Below are 15,359 nucleotides of genomic sequence, written 5' to 3' on the forward strand. Positions count from 1 at the left end.
CGCGAAGTGAGCGCCTGAGCCGCCAGCGCTTTTCACCCACTGGAGTGCAGTGCTGCCAACATACCAACGAACTGCGCGCGAGTTCAAATTAAACGATTGAATATTTCAAAGCTGACCAATGCATGCAATAATGCACACAGATAATCCTCGTTAATTCTCGATTCTTAGACTAACCCGCTTATCGCTGTCAGTGCAGCACATTTTGAGGAGATACGGAATGTGACGCACAGACAGACAGACAGACAGACAGACTCACGACGGAGACATCGCCTGACCCCTCATCGACTTGGACTGAGCTTCGCTCAGCGATAAATTTTCAGTGTCATGAAAGTGGTTATGGTCTGAGGACTGAGAAACAGTTTTTTTTAAAAAGAGGGGTGAAATAGTAAAAATAGAGATATCGCTCCAGCAGCGTAGGAACTCATTTTGCCGCGGTTCGTGCACTTAAATTAAAGATGGCTGCTTTGATTCAAAGCAGTTTCTTTAAATTAAAGAAATGCCTCAAATTAAAAACTTATTTCGACACTAGAAAATTCGCACTTTTACCCCTCTAAGTGAACGAATGGATATTGCAACACCTACAAGTGTGCGACATTTACACACTTGCGTTTCCAGTGAAATCAACGAAACGATTCTCTGGGTGTTGAGCGAAAACCCGTCGCCGTATCTCAAATCTGAAAATAGCAATGTAACCTAAAAGTCAAGCGAATGATCGGCCTAACCATGGTAAATGACCATCATGACACCCAGGCGCACCCGTCCGCACGCACCGGTTTTAACTAGAGAGACCCAGGCATTAGGAACGTACTGGAGTTTACATTTCGGACCCTTTAAACTGCTCTAGTCACCCACTATTGCAGTATTCGGAGGTTTTTAGCATTGCACTAAATAATGTGATTTCTAGGTGGTATGAAACTCTTTTAGAACCATATCACATAGTTGTAAAGGGCCGCGGAACGTATATAGGCCATTTGCTAAGAGAATCGACCTGGGGCCACTAGCTTCCACTGCAGCAGTTACTTGAACTGTACGAAAAACTGGGGGGGGGGGCAGGGGGGCTTTGTGGCCTGATCGTTGGGACTGCCTATCTGTGAGCCCCTCGCTTAGCCCTCTGGGCAAATTTTTTCACTTTCCTTTTCTGTGTAGGCTTCATGTGACATCCGGCTCAGGAGCAGGAGATGGATATACAAGCACAGTGTATCGTGCCACGATCACCGATGACGTAAGTAATAGGACTCCCTAAGAGAAAATAGACGTCTATATAATTCTATAGATGGTCTAATGCGCGTCTGGCTGGTCTAGCTGTTTAAACGTCTAGACGTAGATGGCTAAAAGAGGTCTAATAGACATCTTTTGACGTCGACGACTAGGTTTAGTCGAGAAACAGACGACCCGAGACGATCTATTTCTTGTCTAACCCGTCTATGACGTTGGACGTCTAGCGCTAGACAAAGTGTAGACGTGTCGAAATGATCTATTTCCATTCTAACCCATGTATGACCTTAGACATCCAGCACTAGACAAAGTGAAGACGTGTCTAGATGATCTGACCCTAATCTAAACCATCTTTACGCTTAGACGTCTAGCGATAGACAACATTTAGAAGTGCCTTGACAATCTAGCTTTAGCTAAAGGTTCACTGAGAAAAATTTTTGGTGCCAGGCACTTAAACTTTAGTGCCCAGGTCGAAAGTTTTTCGACGCACTAAAGTGTTCAGTTCCAGGGGCAAAAGGCGTTTAGTGCGCCGGCTTTGGTGCCAGGCGCTGAATAGATCAGGCACTGGCACTAAAGAATATGCAAGCTCAGGCATTAACTAAAACTTTTCCCCGAACATAAACTGGGTACGATGACAGGGACAATACTGGATTTGGTCCACACTCTGTAACCAGGGAGTGCAATAGTGGAGTTGATTTTCAAACGGGTGGAATAGCCATGCACTTTCCGTACAAATCTCCTTTCAAAAATCAGCGCCATAGTACCAAATGGCGGCAAGTGGCGGCTCCTCTAAATAAGGTACGCCATTAATTCGGGGAAACTGCCCAAGCACCTGATGCTGTGTGCACCCGGGGCACCCAGCGAGATACAAGGCAGGCATTTCGATAGTGGTGCCGCCATCTAGCGGTGACATCTGAACTACTCAATCATGCAAACTTCGTGCATCAAACAAAGTGCACCTCAGCCTATAGCACAAGACGTGTTTGGCGCCTGGCGCTAAACCCCATTATTGCTACGCCTCGGAAATTCTATTGGCCAGCACTAAAAATTTTGCCACGGGAACAAAGTGGGACGCATTAAACAAGTGTTTAATGCCGGGCACCAAAAATTTTTCTCAGTGTTAACCGTCGAAAAAAGCACTCTAGCGCCCAAACAGTGCAAGATAGACTCAAACGGACAAAATTTTCAGCCGAAGGGTTATAGCAGAAGGGCGGGCTAATAATGCTTTTTTAAAAGCAGAAGGGCGGGCTAATAATGCCTTTTTAAAAGCAGAAGGTCGGGCTAAAAACTACGTACTGTTTTGGTCAGATACGACGCTAGGTGTCCAGTCGGAAAGACACTGAGGCTGACGTCAGGTGTCTGACGCAAATACGACGCGTGTTTTGGTCGGAAACGACAATTTTTGAACCCTTTCGGTCGGATTTTCGTCATATCGAACGGATACGTCGTGTCTGTCCCATCAGGGTTTACAGTAACGTCTGAAAGTGGAAGTTACTTACAAAAAAATATGCCTTTTTAATGTCATGTCATTATGTCATATTACTTTCCCATTACAGGCTAACCCTCAAAATGAAGCTCTCAGTTTAATTTGCAAAACATCAATGCCGATATTTCGTGATACCATGTCAAGAATGTACGAAATAGAGGCATACACATACGAAGTGGTACTACCGGCGATGGAGAGCATTGCCCGCCTAACTGATCCCTTGCCGTGGCCTAGGTACGTCGTGATATTAAATAAGTTTTGTTTAACACTACATGGACGTCTTAAATGATTTCCTGGTTTATTAGTGTACCGTGAGACAGGCCACGACTGCCTACACTCTATAACTCTACCCGTCAGAGGCCACGGCTTATTGGGTATGCAAACCCGCATCACTGTTGTGTCGTAGACCTGACACACACATACTTCAACTGTCGCTGATATAAACTGAAAATTGGTTGGCGTCTTTTCCTTAAACACCAAGATATCCGCACCCACAGACACAAATGTTGACGTGTAAAAAAAATCATGAGTCATGCGATAAAATCCCGTTAAATTCAGCGTCATAAGACGTCATAAGAGGGCAAAATTTGGCTTTGAAAATATGCCAAAAGTTTCGTGTCAAAAGACGCCAGTCAGTTATCAGAGCTGGGAGTCTCAGGGCTTCTTTTTACCGTGCGTGCGCGTTTGGATAATCGTACCAACTTTCGCCACAGAGAAATCAGTGTATGTCCGATTAAATGAGGTCTGGAAAATAAAATGACACTCCCCGGTGCTGGTGACTTCGGAGATGAATCTGGACATTTGCTGGAAAATGCATACATTCACCACCACTACCGTAGTACGTTTGCTGTACCGTAAAATGCATTTTGGCCCAGCAGTACCAGTTGATGTACATTTTTAAAAATCTGACCATTTTTGGCATCATTTCAAGAAAGCAAAACAAAAATGTATGGCAAAAATCAGGAGTTACTATTGAGTGGCTCGCATTCGTTGCAGGGAAAGGGCGACCCTTTGTCAACTCCGTGCGAGCTAAAATTGATATCTCAAATGTGATCGTTAACATTTTAACTACGAAATTCAAGTTCCTGATGTAGAAACTACGTGTATAATCAAATGGTGGCCGCTTTAGAAAAAACACGTGGAAAATATTACGCGTGGCACGCACTGAAGTTCTTTGAATTTGTGGAAAACTGTAGGGAATTTTCTTTTCTAGGTATGAATTTTCCGACGTACAGGGCCCACCTCCTCACACATTGGTGCTGGTAGACATGCGTCCCGAGGGCTTCGCCATGGCGGACCGCAGTGTCTTCTTGGACGCGGCGCACTGCCGTTTGGCTTTGAAGCAGTTAGCCCGCTTCCACGGCGCCGGCTTAGCACTGAAGCACCTCAAACCAGATCACTTCGAGGAGATCAAGAAAAGGCTAAATTTAAGCATCTGGGACACAGCGGCGATGAGAGAGAACTTGAAACCGTACCACTCAGCCATGGTGCAAGTCCCACGTATGTATAAACAGAGTTTTAGACAGTCTCCAAGAGTGGTTGCGTGTACACCCAGAAAAATTGTTTCCTGTTTCAAGTAAAAAAAAAATTGTTTCAAGTGACGCTGACACAAGATCAAATTTACTCTTGAATCACGCTGATATTTGCTTTCGAATAAGACAAAAATCTTATTCCAAAGGCAATATTGCCTTGTTTCAATGGGAAATTTCATCTTGCGTCAGCGTCACTTGAAACAAGAAAAATTTACTTGAATCAAGAAACAATTTTTCTGGGTGTAGTTGTTGTAGCTGTCTGATCCAACAGTTTAATTGCAATCCTCAGATGTGGTGCGGGACAAGTTCCCAGAAGGCAGCGATGTCCACACGAGACTCAAGAAGCTTTTTGGAGCTTTCAAGGAGGACAGTGTTGCGTTGATGGGGCCGCTGACCGGCCCTGGATACACCATCATACACAACGACCTGCACGTCATCAACATGATGTACCAATACGATAGGGTACGCATTGGTTACAGGAGGTTCTCATTTTTCAATGAAGGACTGAAGCGTAAAGAAGAAGGGCAGGAATACAGGCCAGGAACATAACAAAACGGCAGTTGGGTTTTGGTAAGTTATTTATCTGTTCCCGACAACTTTCAACTCATTATAGTTTCAAAAAAAATTCGGAAAACATCCAAGGAACTTTTGTTGTGACTTAAAATTGTCTAGAAACAGAGATCCCATGAAAAAATTGCCGTTTTGTTATGTTCCTGGTCTGGCTTCCTGCTCTTCTTCTTTACGCTTCAGTCCTTCATAGCTTACACCCAGGGTACCCTGGTCAATCCTATCTACCACACTAAAACGGGTGTAAGGAGTCGTTGAAGAATTGGGGGTTGAAGGAAAAGAAATAATTTAAAAAATATTGCTGGGTTTGTACCAGGTAGGAGACTGACAGCACACTGGAGTATGGGCACTAGGTTTATTGGTCTACCCAAGCACAAGACAGACACACAATAAATAACACAACGATAACACGGGAGGTCACCCCAGATCCCGGGACCCGGCAAGTGCTGGTGCGGGATCGAGACTGGACTGCCCGGGGCCGCGCTGCCCGGCACAGAGAGGTGTCTCGACGTTGACCGGCCGCACTAGCGTCCGTCGACTGCTATGCAGGGGGGCGATCCGTGCAACCCCTACCCCCTTGGGACAGTTAGCTCCTGCAGGGGTGTGATCCCTGCAAATATATATATCGTCGTCTAGGGGGTAACTCTAATTAACGGTCAGTGTGGAACTGTATGTACCCAAATTTCTTCTGTTTGGATCTATCTTTCACTGTTTGGGCGCTGGAAGGGTTTTTCGACAAAAATACGCCGAAAATGGCCACGATGTACATGATGTACATGTACAAGAAGGTCTTAAACCGGAAACCCCCGCAGTAGTATACCCCTCTGTCTAGGGAACAAAACAATGTACGTCCGCTTGCCCAGTCGAAAGCCTAAGATAGTAAACACAACACGTCATAAGCCGCAGATCGAACTAAATGTCGCCAGCAGGCCAAGCAGGCATGACCCTTTGCCCAGTGGGGTTGTCTGCGGAGCGAAGTGTACAACCGAGGAGTTACACACTTGCAAGTGCATACCTATCGAGTTGCGCACTTGGAAGTATTCAACTTGCAGTTGTACTTGGAAGTATTCAACTTGCAGTTGTACTTGCAAGTATTCAACTTGCAGTTGTACTTGCAAGTATTTGACTTGCAGTTGCACACTTGCAAGTGTTGAGCAGTTGAACAATTAGTTTATCAGTGTAGGCACAACCACTAACAATCTTGATGACACTGTACAGGTCACCAACGCTGTGACAGATTGCCGCCTCATCGACTTCCAGATGTGTGTGTACGGACTTCCAGCTCTTGACATCGTCACCATTTTACTAGTTTGCACTGATAAGCCTATGCGCGACCTGCACTGGGACAACCTTTTGCAGGGGTACCATCAAGAACTACTCGCAACTCTAAGTGCGGCCGGTTGTTCGGAACCTGAAAAACTGTTCCCTTGGACACTGCTACAGGTAAGATAAACGCGTTTAAAAAAAACTATACTCGTCTTTCACCAGTTTGGTATGTTGTAAGATAGCGCGGATCACTTGCGTAGAACGAACTATCGTAGTTTCACGATGTTTCAAGCACCCAGAAACACCCCTTCCAACAGGTTCCCTGAAAAGTGATATCGGTGTAGCGCTTGAAACATCGTGAAACTACGATAGTTCGTTCTACGCAAGTGATCCACGCTATCTTACAGCATACCAGCTGCCGCGTATTCTCCCGGACACCCGGTAAAGGTGCCCTTACACTCAGCGCGTCCGCTCCGTCCGTGTCCGCCGTGGCCGCCCGGACATGTCCGGACGTCTGTGGCTTGCGGCTTTGGACAATGATTTGAATGCTACGTTCACATGAAAGTGAATAAACCTGAATATATTCTGAAAGGGGAAGGAACAGGGATAACGAATGTGTAAAAATATCGGTTTTTCTGGAGCACTATAAAAAAGATCGGGGGCATTTGAAAGAAGGCCACGGCTTCATGGGTGATGCATGCCGTAGTAGTTAGAAATTCGGGCATTTAGAGACTTCCTGGACCCAAACATGGAGCGAGCCGATTATACGATAGACTTTTAGCTTCCTGCTCGTATTTTTGCAAACCCTATGCGATTGATAGTTCTCGAGAACGAACCGTTTTTCTGCCGCCGTGTGTGCGCCCGACCCGTATCCTTAAAGCGCTTTATTGGAGGGAACTACGACTGTCTCTAGATATTATATTTTCGGCTTAATAATAATATTTTATTATTATGCCAGCAATCATTCATATCTTTCCGACTAGATTCGAATCGGAATTATTTCGCTCGACTGGGCTTTCGATTTTTTTTTTGTTCCGTGAGGTTGGTGCGGCAAACAACCGAACGTCGCCGCGTAGCGCGATTGCCTGCGCCGTTCCGAATGTTGTTGTTGTTGTGTACTGTCTGGGTTGAATCTAGTGTATCACAAAATGAGGTATTCGGAGGCCTCTTTAAAGAACGAAGTTTTCAAGAGGAGGTCAGTGTTTGACCATTCAAAGAAAAATCACGTGAAGAAGAATTTGTTGGTCAAGGCATTCACAGAAATCGCCCAACTTTATTCTGACGACGAAGTTGACGGTGAGTATCGCCCAGTGCCAGCAGTTCGCAGCTCCCATTCAAAGGTTAGCTTAAAGTAGTAATATTGCTGATTTGTTTCTCACAGGACCGTTCTTGGAAAGCGAGTGGAAAAGACTGACGGAGAACCGTTCCAGGCGAATCCGCAGGCAACGCGCGAACTACAGGAGTGGGGTCCTGGTGGAGACCGCCCTCACAACTACCAGGCCGATGACATGGCTTGGTTAGACGACGTTGGCCAAGATCTGAGTCAATGGCATGAGTCGAACATCTTCCCCAACCCTGACACCACCAGCATCACCTTCGCTGCGGACAATAGAGGTAAGGGGCATAGGTTTCTGTGTTTAGTCTCCTATTTTTTTTAGTATCACCGTCTGTTTTCAACGTGATTTTGTTCATAGAACGTAATGGGGATGGCCAAGCGCAAGTAGAGGATTGCTCGGCGGCTGTGCAGCGCGAGTTCGACAGAAGACAGGAGGAAGCTGCCCTCCGCCGTCCACCACAAGCCGCAGCAGGTCCTTCCGCCACATCCTCCCCGGCGTCATCTGTTGCGCGTCGCGGCCGCGGCCGTCATGTTGTACCTGCTGTTCCACTCCTTCCCAACTCACCACGACTGGTCGCATCACCCGGTGGTACTTCACGCGCCCGCGACGTCCCGCCACCATCATCAGCCACTACTCGCTCTCCCAGAGTCCGCAGAAATAAGCGCGCGCCCAACCGGTACTCACCCCAAGGTTCCCAGCAGAGACCAACCCGGCGACAGCTAGACCTCTCGGTGGCGTCCACGATCTCTGCGACCTCGGTGCGCTCGGTGGACTCGGATGCATCACAGCAGTCGATCCGTTCCGAGACTACACGGCGACGCCGAAGGCGCGCCTCTAACTTTGAGGTGAATCCTCTCCTGCTGGAAGAACTGTCCATTATCCATGAGATGGAGACGGTTGTGGAGGCTGAAAATGATAATGAACATGGCGGGGTCCAGCCTCGCCAGGCTCAGCAGGGCGACGGCGACGCTCTTCGCCCGCAGGGTCCGCAGGAGGCACTGGTTGATCAGCAGCTGGTGCGGTCTCCAATGCATCACCGGCCCGCACCACCTGAAGGAGGAGATACTAGGCCGAACACCTCGGGCACCGAGTCACCACGACGACCACCTGGTGAAGGAAGACTGCGGTTCGGAACCCCTGCTTCGACCCACGGGTCACCAGGACAACGTGGTCGTGGACGGATCGGCACCCCCTCCTGCTTCGTGTCACCAGAACCAGCTGTTGGACAAGACGGCCGTGGAGGCGGCAGCGGTCGTCGTCAAGGCGACTTGGACGTTCGTGGAGCCGGCGGCGGAGGTCGTGGAGGTGGCGGCGGGGGCCGCGGCCGCGGAGGCGGAGGCGGGGCCCGCGGGGGCGGGGCCCGCGGAGGCGGCGCCGGGGGCCGCGGAGGCGGCGGCGGAGGTCGTGGAGGCGGTGGCCCAGGTCGTGGAGGCGGTGGCCCAGGTCGTGGAGGCGGTTTCGGGGGCCGAGGGGGCGGACGCGGACACGAGTCACCTAGGCGGCAGACTCCCAGGCGAGGTGCAGACGGAGATGCTGTTGAGCGCCGTCGTCAGATTGCCTGCGCCGTTCCGAATGTTGTTGTTGTTGTTGTGTACTGTCTGGGTTGAATCTAGTGTATCACAAAATGAGGTATTCGGAGGCCTCTTTAAAGAAGAGAAGGGAGGTATGTATCGGGCTGAGGAGCAACAGAGGGCGCACCTTGGGGAATACGAGGCTAGACATGACCTGAAGAGTATTCTGTCTGTTTCATTTTAGGAGGCGGATATGCAACACAGGCAGTGGCAAATCAACCATGAGCGCCACAGGCAAGGGTTGCGTGACAACATCCGAATCCAGACAGCAGCTAGGCAAGCAGACCTGCAGCAGCAAGAGCAGCGGCCTGCTGGACTGCCAGCCGCCCAAGCTGGGGCAGAGAATGTTGAGGTTGCTGTGCTCCGTCAGTTTCTCCTGGAAAGGGATGGTGATGTCTATAGCTACTTTGGAAAAATAATTAGTTGCCTCCTAAAACAATTACCTCCTGATGCCAGTGGTAGATGGATGCTGCACAACTTTGGAGAATTAGTACATCTGAGTGGTTTGAATGCAGAAGAACTAGATAATTTCTTTAACGGGGGGGACGATGCGCCACCAGAGTAGTTTTCTCGGCATGATGTAATGTAACATTTTACAATTGTTAGTTCACTGAAATTCGTTCCTTTTATTCTGATCTCACAGAGATGTCAAGTAATTTTTAAATATGACTGAAAGTTTTTATTTTTGTTTCATTTTTAAAAACTTTTAAGATAAGAAGTTTTGATAAATATGACTGCAAAGTGCTTTTATTTTTGTTTCATTTTTAAAAACTTTGAAGATAAAGAAGTTTTGATAATATTGGTCTGTTTATTTATCACAGGGTCTTCCCACAAGAGCATTTTGGTAAGATTGTAGTGAGTGTATTCACAGCATAGCATACACTAAACATTTTTAAACAGACTTCACACAGATGAAAGGTACAAAATTATTAACAATTTGATTGGCAAAGTGATCAGAAGGTGAACAGTACAAAATTTGCCACCACACAACACATTTAAAACAATAAACACATACCTATTTGATCACATGTGTTACTGGTGATCGTTTGCAGAAGAAAACTTATCACAAATTGAGAATGTAAATGTACACGAATACCACTTATCTAAATATGAAATTAATGAACACACATAAATGTGCCAGACATGTAAATAGATTTGCAAGGGACCTAATGTTTGGTAACTTATAACTCAAAATGTGTTTGGAAGTTCATCACTTTGCCATGGCAATGGCCTTTTAATAAAAAGTTCCATGAATTTTTCTCTGACCTCTTCTTCACCATCCTCATCAGCACCTGGTATCTCTTGACGCACAAGTGTCTTCAAAATGGACTTCTCTGTCTGCTTGCATTCATTCCTCCATCTCCCTTTCTTCAGCTTCCCATTGCTCATGTACACATCACCATATCCAGGTGGCAAATACAGTTTCTGTCTAGGTGGAATGCTATCTTCCCTGATCAGATGTAAATTAGGCAGCGCAACAGAGGCAAGAATGATGTTCTGTGCTAGGGTTTCACTTGCAATAATATTTGTTCGGAATATCCTGAAGCGGGCTGCTAGGATACCAAACGCATTTTCAACAACTCTTCTGGCCCTTGATAGTCTGTAATTGAACACATGTTCTTCAGGCGGGATATAGCGGTTCTCAAAGGGCTTCAGTAAGTGGGTGCCACCTGGGAATGCTGCATCACCAAGGAAGACGTAGGGAAGGTTACAATCCAGTTCAGAATTGAAAACTGCTGGGGGAAACCTCAGCTGATCATTGAGAAAGAGCTGTCCAAATTCAGAGCGTGCAAAGACTCCGCCATCACTTTCTCTCCCTCTGGCGCCAACATCCACCATTATAAACTTGTACTTGGCATCACTGATGGCAAGTAGAATAAGGCTATTGCCGTACTTGTAGTTGTAACATTCTGACCCCATCATTGGAAATTTCTGGAACAATTAAAGTAAAAGCATTATCAAAATCTTGACAAAGTTGTCTGATATAACAAAGGAGCCAACTGGGGCCTTAGTAGCAATCCAGGAGTGCTACATATTTCAGAGCCTCTGCAAAAGCACTCAATTTATTGCTTACCTGAACAAAGCAATGTTTTCCGTCAATGGCTCCTACACACATGGGAAAGTTCCACATTGACTCAAATTTTGCGCTTTTTCTTCTCCAGAAATCTTCACAGATAGGTTCAAATACAAAGCCTTTCAGGCCATACCATATTGCAGCAGTTGTTTCAGTTACAATTTGTGAAATTGTGCAATCAGCAACCCTGAATAAGTACGACAAAGATACCTGACTGTCACCAGAAGCCATGTACCTGAATCACAGAGAATGCATTAGCGGATTCTTTTAACATTGGTTTAGGAAGTAACGTTGAAACAAAGTGTTTATTTTTGGTACCTTAACGTTATTGCCAGCCTCTCTCCTGCAGAGATAACCTCCCTACGATCACATGACTTGCTGATGACAGGCCCAATTAATTCAAGCAGCCAATCAAAAGAATCTGGTGTCATTCTAAGGAAGTTGAAGTAAGCTTCAGCATCAAATTCCTTCATGACAGGAATTAAGGAAAACCAGGCTCCTGCCATCTTGCGATCAGCAAATATGGGTCGAACCCACCACCTTCGCTTCATTCTTCTTTTGGCTAGCACCACTAGAGTCCTTAGGCGCAACGATTCACGTTTCAGAAAATTGTACGCCGCAAGCGTTTTCAAAACTCCTGTAATTAAGGAACAAATGAGTATTGGAACACCACACATAACCAAAGAGATATAATGGAAAGGGCTTGATTCTCACCCTCATCTTCACGTGAGACAGGACACCCTGCACTGCTTCTTTGCAATGCAAATAGCATGTAATTTCTAATAAGAGAACGAACAGGGGCCATCTTTGTGATTTAACACCAAAACATCAATTCTAACCACGAGTAAATGGCTATAACGCCGGTTACCTCGGTTTTACAAACACAAACACTAGCACAAACACACCAGCCACGCCAACCTCACGGAACAAAAAAAAAATCGAAAGCCCAGTCGAGCGAAATAATTCCGATTCGAATCTAGTCGGAAAGATATGAATGATTGCTGGCATAATAATAAAATATTATTATTAAGCCGAAAATATAATATCTGGAGACAGTCGTAGTTCCCTCCAATAAAGCGCTTTAAGAATACGGGTCGGGCGCACACACGGCGGCAGAAAAACGGTTCGTTCTCGAGAACTATCAATCGCATAGGGTTTGCAAAAATACGAGCAGGAAGCTAAAAGTCTATCGTATAATCGGCTCGCTCCATGTTTGGGTCCAGGAAGTCTCTAAATGCCCGAATTTCTAACTACTACGGCATGCATCACCCATGAAGCCGTGGCCTTCTTTCAAATGCCCCCGATCTTTTTTATAGTGCTCCAGAAAAACCGATATTTTTACACATTCGTTATCCCTGTTCCTTCCCCTTTCAGAATATATTCAGGTTTATTCACTTTCATGTGAACGTAGCATTCAAATCATTGTCCAAAGCCGCAAGCCACAGACGTCCGGACATGTCCGGGCGGCCACGGCGGACACGGACGGAGCGGACGCGCTGAGTGTAAGGGCACCTTAACTCCATCGGTAGGCTGGTGTGCCGTATAACCGCGTATAACGCACGGAGAAAAAGAGTTACCTCTAGCAACAAAACATTTGTTACCACAACAAACTGTTTTGTTAAAATAGATATAACAAACTTTTTTGCTCTTCTAACTAACGTTTTAATAGGAGCTACCACTCTAGTTGTCCCAACGATTGGTTTAGTTCCTAAAACTAATGTCGACACTGTTGTGCGACGCGTAATTTATTTGTACTGCCAACTAAACCGCTTCGTTGACATTAACGACTGGGTTAGTTGCGTCGACCACTTGCTGTCCCTTTTCGGAACGAGTCCTCATTTTGTTCGGATGATCCAAAAATTTGTTGGCGCAACCAATTCTTTCAGTTCTTCCAACGATATAACGCGATGCTTCATGGAACTATGTCCAAATTAGTCAAGGTTTTAATACTTGAGAACAAAAATGCTTGTATAAAATTGATTGCGAATCGGTCGGCCGTCGCCAATCACACTGCAGAACTGATAAAGGTCGAAACTTATTCTTACATTGCTGACACTCGATAGACCATAGACCATCCGCGCAAAACTGGACCGCCAGACCGTTGAAGCTCCCCCATTGTTTGGACCTCTCTCCTTCGGGTAAACCATTTAATGTTCACGAAACATCTTTACTTTATTATTTTGGATCGGTCTACCCAATGGCTCCTTTAGCATTTTCGACCAAAGCCTGTTGTTGATAGTGTACATTTTGTGGAACTTTGAAAAACTTCTTGCGCAACAGTTTATGAGGTAGAAAGCTGCCCTTTGATTTGTGACTTCCTTTTAGTGTTTTCAAGGACTGATCAGTGAGTTTTTTCTTAATTTCTTCCTAGATTTTATAACAGCTCTAAAAGTGGTCAAATGCGGCCAAAAACAATACTTTTTGGAGGAAACATTTTTTTAAAAAAATTGTGGATGCTGCCTGAATAGAAAAATTGCGAATGTCTCACTGATCAGACCTCAGAAAAAGCTTTAAAAAAACAACTGCCAATGCGTTCGGTCGTACTCCATACTGTGTTGCGCAAGGAGTTCGCCAAAGTTGAGCTATTTTAAACACTTAAATTAGTGTAACTTGGCCCACAGAGGGGAGATTGTGGTCAAATTTACTTTTTTTTACAATCCCTACAACATACCAAAAGCTAAAATATTTTACCCTAAGGCTGTAGAAAAACTTCATTTCACCGGACCCTTACCTTTAATAGACGATAGCTGCGTCCAGACAAGAGGGTCGCTTGGGTTGCTTGGGTCGATTTGGTCTTTGAGCCGGCGCAGAGGCCACATTTTGGTTCTCTGCGCAGACTCAGAGACCCCACAGCGACCCAAGCAGCCCAAGCGACCCTCTTGTCTGGACGCAGCTGATGTGACTCTGAGCGTAGCAACGTCGCAAATCTTTCTCCTGGAACAGCTGGAGACCCGCGTAGAGTACACCAAATGACATAAAACGTCTTTTTGGTCATTCTAGAGAATTTTTATGATTTTTATATTGGTCAAAAATCTTACGTTGAACGCCCTTTAATACACGATGAAACGTTGCCACATTGACTTTTGCCGCTGGGTCACATCGTTATATAAGCAAGGCATTTCAGTTACATAATGGTTTTTCTTTGACTTGATATTGTTGCAGGACCAATTAAAGATAGCAGCTCCTTACGGTTTGTGCGTGACACCCGTTTACCACTTTGGGCTGTACTCAGACGCCGAAACGGTTGAAGAATTGAGGCAGATAATGGCAGACAACGCGAACAGCGCGACAAATGGCGAACAACGCAAAGTGACCCTGAAAGTGACACCAGCATTGAAGACACGTTTAGAAGGTCTCGTACAGGACGTGGCAGACAAGGGTTGGCTGCCGACTGTAGAGGAACTTGAAAACCGCCTAGCCGCATACGCCCAGGAGAAGAAGAGCGCCAGAGTACACTAACAAGTGAAAGTACGAAAGATTATGAACAGATTTAACAACTTTTCTTTCTTGTGCCATACTGCCGCGTAATGAAGCTTAAAGTTACACGCCGTAAGGCGACCAGGGACCAATAACTGCGAACTTACAGCTGCGTTACAATTCGTTATCCGCTCGCATATTGTACAATAATTCGTTTCCATTTGTTACGGTACAATACCGGCAATGGGAATTAATGTAAACAGGTACGTTAGGCTACCGCAGTTGTTTGTTGCCTTCGCATCATGTCATCAGATATTTTCCTATTTATTTTATGGTATTAATTTTGAAAGAAGTGTGCCAAAGCCCCGCGCACCAAATGTACGCTACAGTAATTCTATTAACAGTTTTTCTATTTCTTAAGTTACGTGTAAGATTCTGTAACTAAAGTTACTGGTACTGGTCCCTGGCCCTCAGGAGCAGACTCTGCTGTGCTGCACTTTATTTGCTAAGATCGTTATTCTTTTGAAATATATATTAAACCCTAGATGTCGTTTTTAGCTTGTCCTTGTGCTTTGGAAAAGCAACAAGCAGGCCCGCCAGGGCTCGCCGGGGCCCGCCAGGGCAGGGGCCGGGCTTGCTTGGCCGTCCGGCGGCGACGCTCGGGCCTGCGGCCCGACCGTATCATTTACGCAATTTGCTGAAGAACATAATCAAATGATATAGCGGTCCTTCGGCCCGCTAGATCACGTCGTTATTAAAATTTGCCCCTTAGACATGAGAAAGGAATGTTGACGCACCGTGGCTACAACCCACCCTTCTGCTTAGGAAAACTTCTTTTTTAAGGTGGGGGTTCCCACTTTGCAATTAGAGGCCTTCCTCTACAACTAGATGTTC

General features: G+C 45.9%; 1 protein-coding gene across 1 annotated transcript; it reads left to right on the plus strand.

Annotated features, from left to right (window-relative positions):
* The first annotated feature begins 1,089 nt into the window (after positions 1–1,089).
* Positions 1,090–15,009, plus strand: LOC113213289 (uncharacterized). The gene is made up of 6 exons (XM_052266553.1): positions 1,090–1,222; positions 2,772–2,935; positions 3,915–4,201; positions 4,523–4,695; positions 6,019–6,243; positions 14,211–15,009. The coding sequence occupies exons 2-6, from the start codon at positions 2,817–2,819 to the stop codon at positions 14,505–14,507; spliced, it is 1,101 nt and encodes a 366-aa protein (XP_052122513.1). The 5' UTR covers positions 1,090–1,222; positions 2,772–2,816; the 3' UTR covers positions 14,508–15,009.
* The last annotated feature ends 350 nt before the right edge of the window (positions 15,010–15,359 follow it).

The sequence above is a fragment of the Frankliniella occidentalis genome, unplaced genomic scaffold (genome assembly GCF_000697945.3).
Source record: "Frankliniella occidentalis isolate FOCC.00 unplaced genomic scaffold, Focc_3.1 Scaffold40, whole genome shotgun sequence".
Lineage (NCBI taxonomy): Eukaryota > Metazoa > Arthropoda > Insecta > Thysanoptera > Thripidae > Frankliniella > Frankliniella occidentalis.